Below are 18,471 nucleotides of genomic sequence, written 5' to 3' on the forward strand. Positions count from 1 at the left end.
TTCTGATGTTGGGTTTTGGTTCTGGCATACAGATCCTTCCTAAACGATGCAGCACTTACTTGGAAGTTGGGTGATTTCTGCAAGATAAGAGTGAAGAACCTGCAAAGTGAACCCACATTAGCTGGAGTGATGAGAGGGCTCATCTGTGTGAACGTGAGGAGGGTACTGTGTTTGAGATGGGACCTGCATTGCTTCACGCCAGACGGATGCTCAGCTTTCAGGAGGCAACCTGGTGTTCTTCCCTTAGCCTTTTGCCTTTAGTGGCCACATCCTTTCAGTATTAAGTACTTGTCACTCCCATTCATCTCTAAGACCTTTTTGGGGTCTTTTCCCTGCCATACAAGTGAATTCTTGTCAAGTGTTAACTAATCTGGAAAGTTCATTTGTAGGAGCTGGATGGTGGAACCTGGTTCAGAGCACATGTTACCATGTGTAAGGGCACAGGTTCAAGTCCTTGGTCCCCACCTACAAGGAACGCTTCATGTGTGGTAAAGCAGGGACCCTTGCTCTCTCCCTCTCCCCCTTCCCCTTCCTCCCTTCCCCTCTCTTTCCCCCTCCCCTATTATATTACTTTCCCTGTCCTATAAAATTAAAAATAAATAAATATATATATTTTAAATAAAAAGTTAATTTCTGTCACCTTGCCTCTTATCTAAGACCTGCAGTTTTAATATTCAAGCAGGATTCAAGCTGCCACGACTCTCTCAGAAATAAGTAAGTGGTCCATAACCCAGCACTAGGTTTGTGCCAGGGGGTTGGACATACGGGTTTAAATGTAAAAGTTGGTTTGTGATAATTAGAAACCTTTTTGTGAAGACTTGGTAAGAGGAGGGAGATGGAATTTATCAACTGTGTGATTTAAGTAAAACTTCCAGTATTAATGTAAGGTATTCACAATAGTTATTGCCATAAATAGTATCCATTATATTCACTGCAAAAAAAAAAAAAAACTTAAACTTTTGATATTTCAAAGCAAAGACAAAATTTTGTGGTGTGTGGGAAGAAGAAAGTGTATGCCATTTCAGTTATCTTTTTCTCGAATCCACACTCATTTTGCTTTAATGTTGGTTTCTGATGGAGGTCAGTAATCAGACCACAAGAACCTGGGTTAGGTGCCAGCCCGCTGTCACATTCATACAGATTAGCTTTCTTCCATTCTGATTGGTGTATGCCTATCTTTTCTTAACCCCAAGTGAGCAAAGTTCCTTCAAGATCTGAGAGTTCAGCGAGTTTATTTTGAAGGCACTATGAAATCGATTAGACCTGCAAAAAACATGCAGTAGGCTTCATAAAAACTGCTTGTTGGGAGTTGGGCGGTAGCGCAGCAGCGGGTTAAGTGCAAGGACCTGCCTAAGGATCCCAGTTTCAGCCCCCAGTTCCCCATCTGCAGGGGAGTCGCTTCACAAGCGGTGAAGCAGGTCTGCAGGTGTCTGTCTTTTTCTCCCCCTCTCTGTCTTCCCATCCTCTCTCCATTTCTCTCTGTCCTGTCCAACAACGATGACATCAATAACAACAACAATAATTAATAACTACAACGAAGGGCAAGGGCAACAAAAGGGAATAAATAAATAAAAATAAATATAAAAATATTAAAAAATTGTTGATCTTGAGAATTATTCTGTGGTTCTCTCTAATTGTGATTGTAGTGTTTCCTGAGCGCATACACACACCCATGTGGTTTTCTTTTTGTTACCAAGTATCTCAAAGCATGGTATTGTGATGGTTTCAGTTAATTAAAATAGGTTCCAAATTTTTAACCCAGCCCCTCTCTTTCTCTTTCCCTTTCCAAAGTCTTGTGTCGAATGCTGTTGGAGTCTTGGCTATAACTTCAAAGGGGAGTGGTTTGCACCTTATAGTGAGGGGAAAATAACAGTACATAGCAACTGAACTTAGTGACGAGGGCTTTGGAGCAAATACACTTGTTTCAATTATTTTGAGGTTATGCAACTTGGTTGTTGAATGATTTTTGAATGGGGCAATTTGTAATAACCTCTTTGAGTCTTAATTTTGATATTGGTAGAAGAGAAGGCAATGAAGTTAATCTCAAAAATTTTTGATGTGCACTACTTGGTATAGAATACTGGTTACAGTTCAAAGGGTGAACTGTAGTTATCAAATTAGTTAGATGAGTAAATCAGGCAAAAGAAATTAGGTGTAAGTTTGTTCTTTACAAAGGGCAACCTTTCCACCTTTTTGGCCAACTTTTTCTTCCTTCCCTCCGCCTGATCCTCTTCATCCTCCTTCTCCCCCTCCCTTTTTTTTTTTTTACTAAAATTTGAATGGTTCTGTCAGTTGTTAGACAAAGACTATTAGTGCATTAAAAATGATAGACAACTGAGCCTCACTTGTAGTGTTATTTAATAAATTCACTGCAAACATGTTATTGGTAAATACCGAAGCTTCTTTCTAAGAGGGGAAAGTGCAGGGCTATGTTCTTGTCCACTGCTGGTCATAACATTTTCTTCAGCTGATCAGTATATAACACTGTTTTATGTGCTCACTGTTTACGGACATCTTATTTATCACATGCAGTCAATTCATTAACACTAAACTCATTCATGGGTAACTGTTGCCTGAAGAAAGCCTGTCTTACTTTATATTTTCCTCTGTCAGGTGCACCATAGCCATTGTTCTTATGACACTGGGCTTTAATACTAAATTTCAGATATATTTGAATGCCGCTTGTTTATATTCTTTTTTTTAATATTATTTTTTCCCTTTTGTTGCCCTTTTTTTGGTAGTTATTATTGTTGTTACTGATGTCGATTGTTGTTATGTCGTCATTGTTAGGTAGAACAGAGAGAAATGGAGAGAGGAGGGGAAGACAGAGGGGGAGAGAAAGAAAGACACCTGCAGACCTGCTTCACTGCTTGTGAAGCAACTCCCCTGCAGGTGGGAAGCTGGGGGCTCGAACCAGTTTCCTTATGCTGGTCCTTGTGCTTTGCGCCATGTGCGCTTTACCTGCTGCACTGCCTCCTCCCGACTCCCGCTTGTTTATATTCTAAGCGCCAAAACAGGAAGACAATATGGCCTAGATTGATGTTAGCTGGAAACACAAGTCCGTTTCACTCTCTGGTGAGCTGTTTTCGCAGCCCACAAATAAATGTGACTAAGTAATCAAATTCACAAACATGGATTTGTCGATATGGGGATTGCTTGTAGTTTTTAATCAAATTTAAATGTCCTACTATACAGGGAGTTTCTGTTTTTCTGTGAAGAAGCTACATTCTCCCATCCATTGAGCCATTGCAGCCATCTGTATCAGTGTCTTACTGAGGAACCTCCTCTGTTTGTAGCAGGAGAGGAGGGCAAAGATGGTGGTGGGCTTGTGGCCGAGGTGGTAACCCTGCTTCTCTGTGTGCATTCACTTTCTTCCTGGCTAGGGGCTCACTCTGAAAGCTGGATTAGTTCTAACTCCAGGAGTCCATGATTTGGAAACCCATGACCCCTCCAAATCAAACAGCCCCCCCCCCCCTTAACAGTTGTAATTAGGAGGGAGGCGATTAGAGATGATGGCCTGTCCCCCAAGTAGGGAAGCCAACTGATCTGGGAGGAAAGGATCTGAGTAGCCATTAACAAGCAGTCCAACTGAAATTAAGCCTCACAACACAAATTACTGTGCTTAGAGGAGAATTTCTTCTCCAAGGAGGCTGCCCGAGGAGATTGCACTGTGGAAATCCTGGCATCCATTTCCCAGCGCACCCCAAGGCCTCAAGGTCTCCCATCAGGCCTCCTACCCGTTGGTTTCCTGGGTCAGGGCTGTAGTTGAGCCTGAGCATTTCCTCTGGGGATAGTTAGGCAGGGGAAGAGGGCAGGAGGATGAAGCGTTGAAGGTTGAATCCAGAGGCCAGATTTCTCAGTTTTACACACTTGAACACAGCAAAATCTGTTGTGCGATATTATATATATATTTCCCTTTCTGGGCTCCTTTGCCCCTTGGCACTCATGAGGGAGAACAGTTAACACAGAAAATCTGGCTGTGAAAACACACTTGGAATTGCCTTCTAACATCTTTGTGGTTCATTTGTAGTTGTTTTTTTCTCCTCTTTGGGTTGACTTTTTCAGAGCAGCATAATTCAAACCACAGGGGCTGCCTTGAATCTTTACATCCTTGAACAAGTTGCTGTGACTATGTAAGAGGTGTATAGGAGCCCAGCCCCTGGGATTATAGATAGGCTGCTTAGGGCTTGAAGGTGCTGGCCTGGGCTCAAACCCTGGCCCCTCTCCATCTTAAGTTCCCTTTCTAGTACTCATGATAATGCTTCTGTGAAGAGGAGACTCCCTCGTCTTGTCTCCATCAACTCCATCTCAGCTGCCTGCCCTTTTCCTACCTACCCAAAGAAGGTCTAGTTTTCACTCCCTTGAGAAATCAGAAAATGGTTTTGTAATAAAGTACTAACATAACTGTATAAGGTGGTACTAACATTCTGGCATGATTTATTCTTCAACTGCTCTGCTGTCTTGCTGCAGGAGGGCGGAAGAAGATTTCCATCATCTGCCATGCAGGAATTATGACACAGCTATAAAGATAACATGGGGCCAGGTGGTGACACACCAGGTTGAGTGCACATGTTACAATAAGCAAGGACCAAGTTCAAGCCCCCAGTCCCCACCTGCAGGGGGAAGGCTTTACAAGTGTACAGCACTTTGAAGCAATACCGAAGTGTCCCATATCTATCTATCTATCTATCTATCTATCTATCTATCTATCTTCCCCTTCCCTCTCAATTTCTGGCTCTTTCTATCCAATAAATAAATAAATAAATAAAATAAAAAACTAAAAAATAAAGATGACACTGAATTTTTTTCTTTACTGACCTGCTTCTGAAGAAACTGAGCTGTGTTTTAAAGTTTTTATTCTTTAGCAGCAAAATTTTAGCCCTATTTTATGTTCTTTCATCTTCATATAAAGAGGGAGGATAAAGCTAGCTAAAAATAACTGATGATTCTATTTTTTTAAAAAAATATTATCTTTATTTATTTATTGGATAGAAACATCCAGAAATCATGAGGAAAGGGGGTAATAGAGAGGGAGAGAGACAGAAACACCTGTTACTCTGCTCTACCACTCACAAAGCCTTCCACCTGTAGGTGGGAACGAGGGGCTTGAACCCGGGTTCTCGTTCACTGTAATGTGTGCACTTGACCAGCTGTGCCACCACCAGGCCCCGCTGTGATAGTTCTCTACAGAGCTGTTCTATTGTGGGTACCAGGCACATGTGTAGATCCTGGGATAGATGGGGTCGACCTTGCACTACCCACTCAACATCTCATATGCTTCCATATTCATCTTTTATTTTGTATCAGCTTCTGTTACACTCTTTCATATATGGGTAGGAGGCTCTGACCACATGCTGGGGCAATTAGCGTGTATGGGATACCTTCCTCTGCAAGAAATTACAAACCCAAATCAAATTGACTGTAGCAGTAAAGGGAATTTATTGGCTACTGTTGCTGAAAAACTCAAAAGTTGATGACTTCAGGCTCAGATTGATCTAGCCACACTAACGTGTGATCACAGATCTAGTTGCTTTCCTTCTGTTGCTTCTGCCTCTGCAGTGGTTTGCTTAGAACCTAAAGCGATTCCCCTGATGCCCCTGAGGTATACACTATCACTTTTTTTTTTGATGGTGTGTGTGTGTGTTTATGTGTGTTTCTTTTTCTCCACATTCTTTGAAAGATTGTTGTTAGGTCACATGTCTATCACCTGGGCTAGAAGAATAGAGTGCACTGATTTGCTCAGTTGAGGTCATATGATTTGTATCTGTAGTTGGGAATGGAGCCAAACTTTCTAGAAGCATAGAAATTCCTTGATAGGGGGCCAGGCGGTAGCGCAGCGGATTAAGCACACATGGCACAAAGCACAAGGACCAGCCTAAGGTTCAAGCCCCTGACTCCCCACCTGCGGGGCGGGGCGGATGGGGGAGGAAGAGGTTCACTTCACAAGTAGTGAAGCAGGTCTGCAGATGTCTCTCTTTCTTTCCCCCTCTCTGTCTTCCCATCCTCTCTCGAGTTCTCTCTCTCCTAACAACAATAACAACAATGATAAACAACAAGGGCGACAAAAGGGGATAAAATAGCCTCCAGGAGCAGTGGATTCATAATGCAGGCACTGAGCCCCAGCAATAACCCTGGAGGCAAAAAAAAAGTACAATAAATCTTAAAAAAAAATTCCTTGATATCGATCTTATTGGATAAGAGGAGAGAGGTGATGTACTAGAGAAATAATCAGAAGTTTATATATATATATATATATATATATATATATATATATATATATATATATGGCTTAACAGTTCCCAAAGTATGAACAAGATAATAGCTTTTGGGAGGGGCCTGGGGTGTTTAAATTGATAAATACTGATGGTAGAAATACGTCATCAAAGGCAAGTTTCTGTACAGTTTCCTTTGGAAAGAAAGACATCCCCCCCTCCCCCCAAGGGAGCTCTTCCCTAATGTCCTGAATCTGAAATGGGAAGGAAGGACAGGAGGAAAGCACAGAAAAACAGAGGCATTATTATCACCCACTCAGCAAAATGTAATTTACAAAATGTCAATTCACATTCTCTGCAAAGTTATGCCTAAAGAAACAGACTTAATGAAACTCAAATATAGTAAGACACACCACTATTTAATTTACTCATCCGTCACAGTTTGGACCCTTCAAATAGCAGTGAAGAGTAAAGAAAGTAGAAGTGCCTTGTGTGACTTAATATCTCCTCTCTTCAGTGGGCAGTTTGCAGTTGTGAAGAAATGCCGTGAGAAAAGCACCGGTCTCCAGTATGCCGCCAAGTTTATCAAAAAAAGGAGGACAAAATCGAGCCGGCGGGGCGTGAGCCGTGAGGATATTGAGCGGGAGGTCAGCATCTTGAAGGAGATTCAGCATCCCAATGTCATCACCCTGCACGAGGTTTATGAGAGCAAGACGGACGTCATCCTGATTCTGGAACTGTGAGTGCTCTGTGGTTGTCTGGGGCAGGAGGAAGGTGGGGTGAAGTCAGCCCACAATTTCCCTACAACTGCTTTGGCAAGTTCAAGAGTAATGGTGCTCCCTACCCCAGCACCTCACTGCAGTTACCTAATCTCATCCTGAAGTTCTGTTTCCACTACCGTGGGTCTCCCGATGCAAGAGGGCCCTGCAGTCTTAGGCGATTCTCTCTGCCATCAGATCATCTGTGCTCCCAACTTTGTGTTGGCTAAGCTTTAGGCCTGTGCTTTATGTTAAGCTTTACGTAAAGTCTCTGCTCTCATACTGTTCATTTCCCTTCCTTTGCTTTTCCTTCTTGTCTTTTGTTTTCTCTTTTTTTTTTTCTCCTTTTATCTCCTCCTCATTCTCTCCCCTCCCTCTTTTACATGCTCTCCCCCTTTTAAGTGGAGGAACTGTTAAATTGAATTAGAATTGATTAGAGGTGATGATAGCACTTGTTTTTGAGGAGCCAGGTGGTGGCACACCTGGTGAGTGCCCATGTTACAATGTGCAAGTACTTGGGTTCGAGTCCCCCTTTCCCACCTGCAGGGCGGAAGCTTTGCGAGTGGTGAAGTAGTGTTGCAGGTGTCTCTCTGTCTCTCACCCCTATATCACCTACTGTTCCCTCTTGGTTTCTGGTGGTCTCTGTCCAACAATGAAGTAAAGATAATAGAAAAAAAATGTTTCTTTTTTTTAAAAAAATTTTATTTGTTCACTTTTGTTGCTTTGTTGTTGTAGTTATTATTGTCATCATTGTTGGATAGGACAGAGAGAAATGGAGAGAGGAGGGGAAGACAGAGGGGGAGAGAAAGAGAGACACCTGCAGACCTGCTTCACCGCCTGTGAAGTGACTCCCCTGCAGGTGGAGAGCCGGGGTCTTGAACCGGGATCCTTACACCCATCCTTGCGCTTTGTGCCACCTTGCGCTTAACCCGCTGCACTACCGCCCAACTCCCGAAATTTCTCTTTTTTAAATTCTAAGAACTTAAAGGAAATATTTAATCATCGGTGAGATCCTCCACTTCATTTTATCTTTCTTATTTGTGCTAAGAAACAGTAATGACTGAGGAGAGAATAACACTGAACAAAGTCTTAGAAACTAACCTTATAAATGACCTATAGTAATGGTCATTCATCAGAGTAGTTGGTTTTATAATCTTGGAATCGGTTTGCTTTTCTAGTTTATTAGTTGGTGATAAACTCCATGATGAGTATAAGTTCCTCTGGGCTGATTGGTAAGACTTGTTTTTTCCTGTCTCCACATGTATGTATGAGCTTCTGCCTCCCAGCTCCAGGCCTGGCTTTATTAAAATAACACTTCCATTATCTTAAAATTTTGTAAATTAATATTAAATCACTCGTAAAATAAAAATTAAAATAAAAAATTTATCTCTTGGAGGCTGGTTGGTGGCTTGGTGGTAGCACATATGGTTAAGTGCATGTGTTACAATGCACAAAGCTCCCAGTCCCAACCTGCATGCAGGGGGGAAGCTTTGCAAGTGGTGAAGCAGGGCTGCAGGTGTCTCTCTGTCTCTGTCCCTCTCTTATCTTCCCCTCTCTCTTGATCTCTGGTTGTGTCTATCCAATAATAAGTAAAGATAATAATAATAAAAAAACCCCTAAAAACCGTTACCATTTTAGTTACTATTTTATGAACTATCTGCAGTAACCTAGCTGTGGTGCGGGATAGGTATGTTGTTTCCCTGCCTTTTGTACAACAAAATTCTTTGGAGTCTGCATGAAAGCCATATTTGTTAAATCTTAGTCAGGAATCTCTCCTTTAAAATTTTTCTAACTCTTGAAAACAAATTAAAACTTTAAAGAATGACTGTTCAGCCCTCCCCACCACCACCACCCATACTTGTTTCTCTGGAAAGTAGGTTTTTCACAGTTGATCTGCTGTTACAGTTAAGCATTGCATGCACACGAAGGAGGCATATGTGATGTTTTTAAAAATCATGCTTTCATGCTCTCCATAACCCATTGGTCTTTAATGAAGTCGTGCCGATACAAAAATCCCTTTACTGTGCTCCCTTTACTGTGCCTACCCACACATGGTTGCACCTATACAACCACAGTTACAGCCACTATAACAATTTGATTTTTCAGCGCTTGAGTCATTTCATAACTTGGTGAAAAAGTGAGACTAAACTCTCAGAACTTCTAGCCTGTGCTAATCAGAGACACTGCTTTCTAGAAAACTTGCTGCTCATAGATAGCCAGTATTTAGGATTATGGATACACTTCCTTTGTTTCTAAACATAGTCTAAACCTCAATGGCTTTAGGAGTCTGGCAAATGATGGAAATGAGACAGTTTGGTCTGCGCATGGCTTCAGTATCAGGGAGGCCTCCAGGAATGATGGCGAGCAGAGCTAATGGATACTTACAAGATCTCCCTCATAGGAAATTTTGGATCTGTTGCCAAGTCTTATTTCTGCCCCCATAGAATGTGTGCAATGTAAGTTAATGTTAGCATACATGGACTTATGAACAGGCAAAATAAAATGTGTCTGAAGGCCGCATATGACCTGCCTCAGCATCCAAATTCTAGCCTCTTTTATGTAAGTAGTCAGTGTTTTTGATCACCACCATCGAAGAAGCAGTGTGATAAGTATAGTCATAAACTTCTTCAAAGAGACTTGGAAGGGCAAGACACACACTGGAATTACAAAATGATTTTGGGGGGAAGGGGAATAACATATATATGGTGTGCTTGCTTGAAAACAGTTGTCCTCAACCTTGAGTGTGCATTAGAGTCTCCTGGAAGGCTTGTTAAAATAACACATTTGAAAAATAATAATATTAATAATAACACATTTGACTATACTTCCAGAGTGCCTGATTTAGTGTGTCTGGAGTGGAGCTCAGCAGTTTGCATTTTCGACACATTCTCAGGTGATTTGGTCTTAAGTATGCACTGTTTGAGAAGCTGTTCTAGACAGAATTGTGTTTCTCTGCCAAACGAATGATAAGTCCTAATACTCACCACCTCAAAATGTGACCTTATTATTCCAGATGAGGTTATGTTTGGAGTAGGGTGAATGCTTTGTTCCAGGTGAGCGGTGTCTTTATAGGAACAAGGGTAAAGTCAGAGATCCAGGAAGAGTGTCTTAGAGAGTTGCTGTGATGGTACTGTTAGGACCACCTGGAACTGCCTCAGAATCATGATCACTGACACCTTGATGTTGGACTTCTGACCTTTAGAAGCATGTGGCAATACATTTTTGTTATTTTAAACCACCCGGTACATACTTTCTTACTTTTTTTTAAAGATGAAAGGCCAGGACATCTTTTTTTAAATTTTTATTATTTTTATTAATTTATTGGATAGAGACAGCCAGAAATTGAGAGGGGAGGGAGAGAGACAAGGAGATAACTGTAACACTGCTTCACCATTCCCTGCAGGTGGGGACTGGGGGCTTGAACCCTGGTCCTTGTGCATTGTATTATAACATGTACTGAACCAGGTGCACCACCACCCAGCTCCCACTACATACTTTCTTACAGTAGCCCTAGAAAGCTAATTAAGAATTGCTAATTGGTTAATAAACTTTAATTCCTGCACTGAGAGTCTGCTTTCTTGCAAATCTAAAATTCTGTTAGCAGCCAAACATCTGATCAAGTCAGTTTTATCCTGCAGTGAAGAAACAGTGTGTTCCATGATCTTACTGTCTACAAAGGCCTGGGCGGAGCAGTTTGGGAGGGAGTGGGCAGTTCTGTTTCTGACTCAAGACAGGAGAGGCTGTCACTCCATCACAGCCTGCTTCAGAAGTGTCATCTCCATAGCTTAGGATCACTTGTTTGAAAAGTGAGGATGCTAAAATTTCCCTAACTGTTGGTTGGTATGTTCAACTGCCTCAAGGAAGTCAAGTCAGTTCGGTCTCTCCATCTCCCCCCTTCCCCCACTCTTATCTGTTCTAGTTGGATTTTTGAGTTGATCTTTAAACTAGAGGAAACCTTTTTCTTTTTCTTTTTTGAATATTTTTTATTTACTATTTATTTCCTTTTGTTGCCCTTGTTGTTTTATTGTTATAGTTATGATTGATGTCATTGTTGTTGGATAGGACAGAGAGAAATTGAGAAAGATGGGGAAGCCAGAGAGGGGGAGAGAAAGATAAACACCCGCAGACTTCATGGCAGAGTGTGCTTTGTGCTAGGTGAAGCCTCACTTGCCTCCCACCCCCATTTTAATAATTCAGTGCACAGTAATGTTAGCTAGATGCTCATCATTGTGCAACAAGTCTCCAGAATATTTTCATCTTGCAAAACTGAAACCATGTCCCTATGGAGCAACAACTCCCCCCTTAAGGTTTCTTTTTGACTTTGGCTAAGTTAATAATTTTTTTTAGAGTTGAGTTTGTTCATTCCAAACAGCTGAGTGTGTATTCTGAGTTGTATTCAAATGTTTGTGCAATATTAGATCACCTTACTTAAGTAGGATCATTGTTAAGTTGGCTCACTCTGTCATTACCAGGCATTTTGAAATGTAAAATAACAAGAATATCAATTTTCTTCTTCTTTTTTATTATTTTTAAATATTTATTTATTCCCTTTTGTTGCTCTTGTTATTTTATTGCTGTAGTTATTATTGATGTCGTTGGATAGGGTAGAGTGAAATGAAGAGAGGAGGGGAAGTGAGGGCTGAGAAAGACAGACACCTGCTGACCTGTTTCACCGCTTGTAAAGCAACTCCCCTGCAGGTGGGGAGCCAGGGGCTCGAACCTTATGCCGGTCCTTGCGCTTTGTGCCACCTGCGCCTAACCCGCTATGCTACCACCTGACTCCCAAGAATATCAATTTTCTTCACTGTATGTCTGCATAGTGGATGCATGTGGATAAATTTTCTGCACCAGTGAACTAAAGAGTCATAGAACTTTTTTTTTTTTTTAAGAAACAAATGCTAAAGTGATAGTCTCTCAAACTATCCTGAAAGCAGCAAAATTTTGCTAGGTTGAATGCAATGGCAGGGGCATAAGCAATGCTGTAAGCTAGGTGTATCTGATGATGGAGGTCTTTTAGTCCCCACCATATCAATCTTGGCTCCTTCCCTGATCTTCAAAAAACACAAAAGTACACTAGAGCTATTTAAAGTGGGTTTTCTTTCTTTCTTTTTAAAAATTCTGCTAATTTGTTCTTTTCTTTGAGCTCAATCCAGCTCTTTTGACTTTTTGAACTTTTGTTTTTATTCACAAAGGTAATTTTAAGAACTGTTCTGCCTTACACTTTTTGGCAGCTGGCTGCTCAGATATCTACTGTTAGGCAAGAACAGAGAACTGAAGTGCATTTGGCCCCAATCCCTGCCTTTCACAACAGAACTAAATCATGTGGAATAGGCTGTTTTCCATCCAGGCATTCTTGTGAGAAATCAAACTCTGTGTGTATGTCCCTCCACATCTACTTCTTTTTAGCTGAGTGGATATAGATTTTCCTCAGTGTATTTTTCCTCTCACTTTATATGCATTTGATTTCTGGATAGTCTTAACACATGTGAAATAATGGAAATGGTAAAAGTATCCACATGTATTTGTGAGCATATAGACTTGTAGTTTTAGTGATCTGTTTGTAATTCTGATATCTGGTTTCATGTTCTCTGCTGTACATACGAGTTACTGATAAAAGGTAACTGAAATCTTTGCTTTCCTCCAACAAAGAGCCATAATCATTAAGTTTTGGTAAGCTGGAGTTAGATTGCTGCTTACAGGCTGTCTGTAGGTACTTCATAGCTCTAGTGATTGGCCATTCTTAGACTTTCTCCAAGGACCAAAGGTATATGCTCTAGGATAGTTCTATTGCTTGGGAGTTGTTCATACTTCCTCTTGAAATTTTCCCCTCCTCTCCCCTCCCCCCTCCCCTCCATTCCCCTCCCCTCTCCTCCCCTCCATTCCCCTCCCCTCTCCTCCCCTCCATTCCCCTCCCCTCTCCTCCCCTCTTCTCTTTTCTTGCCTCCAGGATTATCACTTAGGCTCAGTGCTAGCACTATGAATCCACTGCTCCTGGAGGCTATTTTTCCCTTTTTTGTTGCCCTTGTTGTGGTTGTTATTGTTGTTATAGCTGTTGTTGTTGTTGTTGGATAGGACAGAGAAAAATTGAGCGAGGAAGGGAAGACAGAGAGGAAGACAGAAAGATAGACACCTGCAGACCTGCTTCACTGCTTGTGAAGTGGGGAACTGGAGTCTCGAACCGGTATCCTTACACCCGTCCTTGTGCTTTGCGTTTTGCACCATGTGTGCTTAACCTGGTGCGCTACTGCCCAGCCCCCACCATTGAAATTTTTAACCATTTTTCATAAATTCTATCTTGGTCAGCAAATTTCCTGCCCAGTGCTTGGAATGGATGTAACACATGGCAGCTCTGTAGAATTGTGACTTAACCGATCTGAAGCACTCTGGTTTCTCCCCTCTTGCTTCATCTCAATAGTTTTCATGGTAACTTGATTTATATGCATACAGGCGTTTCTGCTGTGCGATTTCTTACCTCCTCAAAATATATGACCCTGCCATCATCCCAACAAAAGCACCAAAATCCATCCACCAAAGTGTCCAAATAGAGCCCATCCTCCCTAAAAAGCGCCCCCCCAACACTGTCCCCATTGTTTACCTCAGTTCTGTAGGTTGAGCTTATGAGCTTTATTGGGCTTTACTTGTTTTCCTGGCTTTGCTTGCTTAGCCTCTCTGGGTGAGGTCATTCTATATTTTTTTATTTTATATAAATCCCTTCTAATATATGTATTTTGGTCCCTTCAGTATTTTTTATAGGTCTGGTGTAGTGGTAGTAAATTCCTTTAGCTGCTGATTATCTGAGAAGTTCTTCCCATTTCCATTCAAAACTTTGAATATGTCCTGCCACTCCAGTCAGCCTTTAGAGTTTCTGTAGCGAAATCAGCTGCTAGTTGTATGGGGATTCTTTGAGAGGCAACTCTGACTTTCTTGAACAACCTTCAGAATCCTCAACAGTCTTTGATCTTTGCCATCTTATTATTATGTGCTTTGGTGAACTTAGGTTTGTATTCCTGGGGGGCTGTCTGTTTCTCTTTAATTTGGGGGGAAATTCTCAGTGAATATTTCTTCAGCTATGAATTCTGTCCTCTTCTCCCTTCTCCTTCTTCCTGTCCTTCCCTTACCCCCACATTGGTATGAATGGTGTTCTTCTAGAGATAGTTTCATATATCTCTTATATGTTTAAGAGCTCTTTACATTTTTTGTTGATTTTTTTTTTTTTTTTTTTTGCCTTTAGGGTTATCACTGGGGCTTGGTGCCTGCACTATGAATCCACTGCTCCTGGAGGCCATTTTTCCCATTTTTGTTGCCCTTGTTGTTATTGCTGTTGTTGTATAGGACAAAGAGAAATCGAGAGAGGAAAGGAAGGTAGAGTGGGAGAGAGAAAGACACCTGCAGACCTGTTTTACCGCTTGTGAGGCAACCCCCCCCTGCAGGTGGGGAGCCGGGGTCTCAAACCAGGATCCTTACGTAGGTCCTTGCCCTTCCTGCTATGTGCGCTTAATCTGCTGCACTATCGTCCATCCCCTGTTTTTGTTCATTTTATGGGAGAGAGGGGTTGGTTGGTTTCCTCTACTTTATCTTTTTTAAAAAATATTTTGGTTTATTATTGCATACATAGAGAGAAATTGACAGGGGAGGTATACAGGGAGAGAGATAGAAGGACCCCTGCAGCCCTGCTTCACCACTCGTGAAGCTTTCCCTCTGCAGGTGGGGACCAGGGGCTTGAACCTGCATCCTTGCGCACTGCAATGCCTATGCTCAACCAAGTATGCCACTGCCTGACCCCTTCTTTCTGCTCTCCCTTCTGTCTTTGGCATCTGTTTTCCAATAGGTATTCCCCTTTGATGTGTGTGTGTGTGTGTGTGTGTGTGTGTGTGTGTGTGTGTGTGTGTGTCCAATCACTACACTCTTTGTTCTTCTGACTACTCTATGGAATTTTCCTATCATCTCCCATATTTCTCTGAATTGGTTGTACTCCTTTCCATAATCTTCTCAGTCTGATGAGCTTCCTTAGAACTGTAGCTTTAATTTTTCCCATCAGGTGGTCCATATAGCTATTGAATTTGGTGTTTCCTTCATCTGCTGTCTGGACTCACCATTGTAGTCGCTTTGCTGTCTTCCCATTATGTTTTATTCTTCATGAAGAGCAGAGCCAGCAGTGCTGAACAGGACTGGATACCAGGGACTAATAGTCACCAGTGCCTGGCTAGTGTTAAATTATCAAGGCTCTGCCAAACCTTCCACAGGTTGACGGGATGCACCAGTGTCATGCATGTATCTCTGTGGCTCCACCCTCAGGGGCCTACTGGTGTGGAGACTTGAGCCCCACAGTTTCTTACAACTACCACATGCTTACAGCTTTTGTTTACTTTCTTCTTTTTTCTTTCCTGCTATTGTGAAGTTCTGAACAGAGTTACAATACACAGAGTGACCCAGGTTGGGCAGCATATACAGCAGGGAGTGGATAGCAATGGACAGCAGCAGGGAAGATACATACCAGCAGCAGTTGGACTTCATTGGGCTGTTTGGGTGTTGACAGTGGAGGTAGGCAGCTGGCAGCAGACAATGGTGTTAGAAACCTGGCCTGGGCAAGCAGCAACAGCGGCAGAACTAATCAGTTGGGCTGGATGGACAGCGGTTCTGAGGACCCAATAGTGGCAGGAAACTGGGGCTCAGTGTCTGCACCACCGATCAACTGTTCCTGGAGGCTACTTGTTTTCCCTTGTTGTTTTATCATTGTTGTGTTTATTATTATTTTGTTATTGATATCATTGTTAGTGGATAGGACAGAGAGTACTGGAGAGAGGAAGGGAAGACAGAGATGGGGAGAGGAAGATAGACACCTGCAGACCTGCTTCACCATTTAGTGACCCCCTCCCCCCCCCCCCGCAGGTGGGGAGCCGGGGACTCGAACTGGGATCCTTACATTGGTCTTTGCGCTTTGCGCCATGTGTGCTTAACCTGCTGCATTACTGCCCGAACTCCTTGAACCGCCCGACAGTTGTTCTCAACTGTCTCCAAGGGGGTAAGGAATAAAACTTGTAATTTGACATAGCCTACATCCTCTCAGGTAGCCAATGGCACACATACACAGGGGCATTTGAAGATCATGCAATGAAAAGATTGTTAACAAAGGCATTTCTAGGAATGGTAGAAAACAAGTGGTGGGGTAAAACCTTAGGAATGGTGATAGCAAGGAGTCCCTCCCCATTTTCCACAGTCCCAAAGGATTAGCAAGGGGGAGTACCTGGATTGGATAATGTCAGAGAGACCTGCCTGGCATATCTCTCTCTCTCTCTCTTAATAGAGGGACTTTGCCAAGCCATGGTAACCTGGACAGGACAGCAGGGTTGACCAAGTCAAACTAGGAGACAGTTGACAAGGGAACCTTTTGGTTTGGTCTCTGAGCCCTCTCCATGGTTACAGAACTGGATGAAGAAAGGTGAAGCACGAGTCTGGTGAAGTAAATAGAAAATAATCTTCTCATGTCCGGGAGGTGGTGCAGTGGATAAAGCATTGGATTCTCAACCATGAGGTCTTGAGTTCAATCCTTGGCAGCACATGTACCAGAGTGATGTCTGGTTCTCTCTCTCCTTTCTCATGAGTAAATAAACAAATTATTTAAAAAGGAAAGGAAGAAAGAAAGAAAGAGAGCGAGAGAGAGAGAAAGAGGAAATAATCTCTAGCTCACTGGGTAGAGGGCTCGCATTACCTATCATGCAGCACAGGTTTTGAGCCTTGGCACCTCAGGCAAGGAAGGTGGTAGGTGCTGTGACTATGGAGGAAGCTCTGCTGTTACTCTTTCCCTCTTGCTGTCTCTGCCACTCTTGTCTCTGTCTCTCCTTTTTTGAATGAAAAGTGGTCCAGAATGCTGGTTTCATGTTTGTGAGCATGAGGCTCTGGTTCCACTAGTAGAAGGAGAAGGAGGAGAAGGAGAAGGAGAAGGAGAAGGAGAAGGAGAAGGAGAAGGAGAAGGAGAAGATTATCATGATGGTAGACTTCTCTCTTTTTCTTTTTCCAAAAGCAGTTACTGGGGAGTTGTTCAGAAAGTAGAACCCGTTTCTTAGATGCTTGAGGCTCTGGGCTTGACCCTTGACACCATATGATAGAGAGCTGCTCTAGTTTCAGTGAATGAATGCATGAAAGAAAACAGCCTTACTTTGGATTTAATGAGATTTCTCTTGCTTCTTAGTTCTTCTGACACAATCCTAACTTCATGGTACGCCTTTTCTTCATACCCACCTGTCTCCAATGAAATCTTTCTCGAGTTGAAGATTGAAGACATAATTCGTCACTGAGCTTTTGGATGGATCCATTTCCATCTCATGCTCTTCTTTCTCTGGGTTTATCACATATTCTTAAAAATAAAGTGCATGGAGGTCGGGCGGTAGCCCAGTGGGTTAAGTGCACATGGCACGACGCACAAGGACCGACATAAGGATCCCGGTTCGAGCTCCCGGCTCCCCACCTGCAGGGGGGTCGATTCGCAAGTGGTGAAGCAGGTCTGCAGGTGTCTATCTTTCTCTCTCCCTCTCTGTCTTCCTCTCCTCTCTCCATTTCTCTCTGTCCTATCCAACAACAGCGACAGAAGTAACAACAACTACAATAACCACAACAACGATAAAACAAAAAGGGCACCAAAAAGGGGGAAAAAATATAACCTTCAGGAGCAGTGGATTCATTATGCAGGCACCAGGCCCCAGCAATAACCCTGGAGGCAATAAAATAAATAAATAAATAAACAATAAAGTGCATTATTCAAGCATGCACATCCCCCACCATTATTTTTCACTCTTGAAATCTATACAGAGATGGAGAAATGGATGACCAGAGTTAGAAGTCTTGGTTCTTTGGCAGACGGTAACTTTCTGTTGTGAGGATGGTTTACCAGTAGTGCTGTGCTCATCTACCTCTCTTATCCTTTGGGTACTGCATCCTTCAATGAAGGGGTGGGCGTGGTCTTTAATCTCTTTGACATCCATATGTTTCCATGGATATGAGAAGCAATGTGTATCTGTTTTGACTCTCATTTCTTGAATCTCATTCTTTCTTCATTTTAATACCTTTCATCCTTCTACTTGCCGTTAAAAAAAAAAGACTCCTACTGAAGCTTGCTAAATTGCAACACATATATATACACGCAACTTTTTAATATATATGCAACACGTATACTTACTCCACCATCATCTCCCAGTCTATTGATAATCCTTAAAGTTCCTTCTCGAGGTCTCTCTAAAACCAAACCCACACAGTTTTCTAGTTGCCTATTCAACACCTCCATCTGAAAGGATTCCTTAAGTTACCTCAAACTTAATGTGTTCTAAACTGAACTCACAGTGTCTCCTCCTCATGCTGCACTTACCCTCTGCTTCTGTGGCATGACTCAGGGTGTGGCCATCCTCTGGTTGCTCAGAAAACTTCGGCAGTCTTGGCTTTTACTCGCCCCTACTAGGCCATACAGTCAAGCTTTCGTTAAGTTCTGTGGGATTTAATTTTGAAAGAAC

The 18,471-nt window shown here is 42.4% G+C and overlaps 1 protein-coding gene across 7 annotated transcripts in view; it reads left to right on the forward strand.

Annotated features, from left to right (window-relative positions):
• DAPK1 (death associated protein kinase 1) overlaps nucleotides 1-18,471 on the forward strand; it is a 205,484-nt gene that overhangs the window by 100,924 nt on the left and 86,089 nt on the right. For all 7 annotated transcript variants that reach the window (XM_060200469.1, XM_060200466.1, XM_060200465.1 and 4 more), the window contains exon 3: nucleotides 6,730-6,951. In XM_060200469.1, the coding sequence (XP_060056452.1) occupies nucleotides 6,730-6,951 (222 nt within the window). The remainder of the gene's footprint in view (nucleotides 1-6,729; nucleotides 6,952-18,471) is intronic.

This window comes from Erinaceus europaeus, chromosome 10 (assembly GCF_950295315.1).
Source record: "Erinaceus europaeus chromosome 10, mEriEur2.1, whole genome shotgun sequence".
Taxonomy (NCBI): Eukaryota; Metazoa; Chordata; class Mammalia; order Eulipotyphla; family Erinaceidae; genus Erinaceus; species Erinaceus europaeus.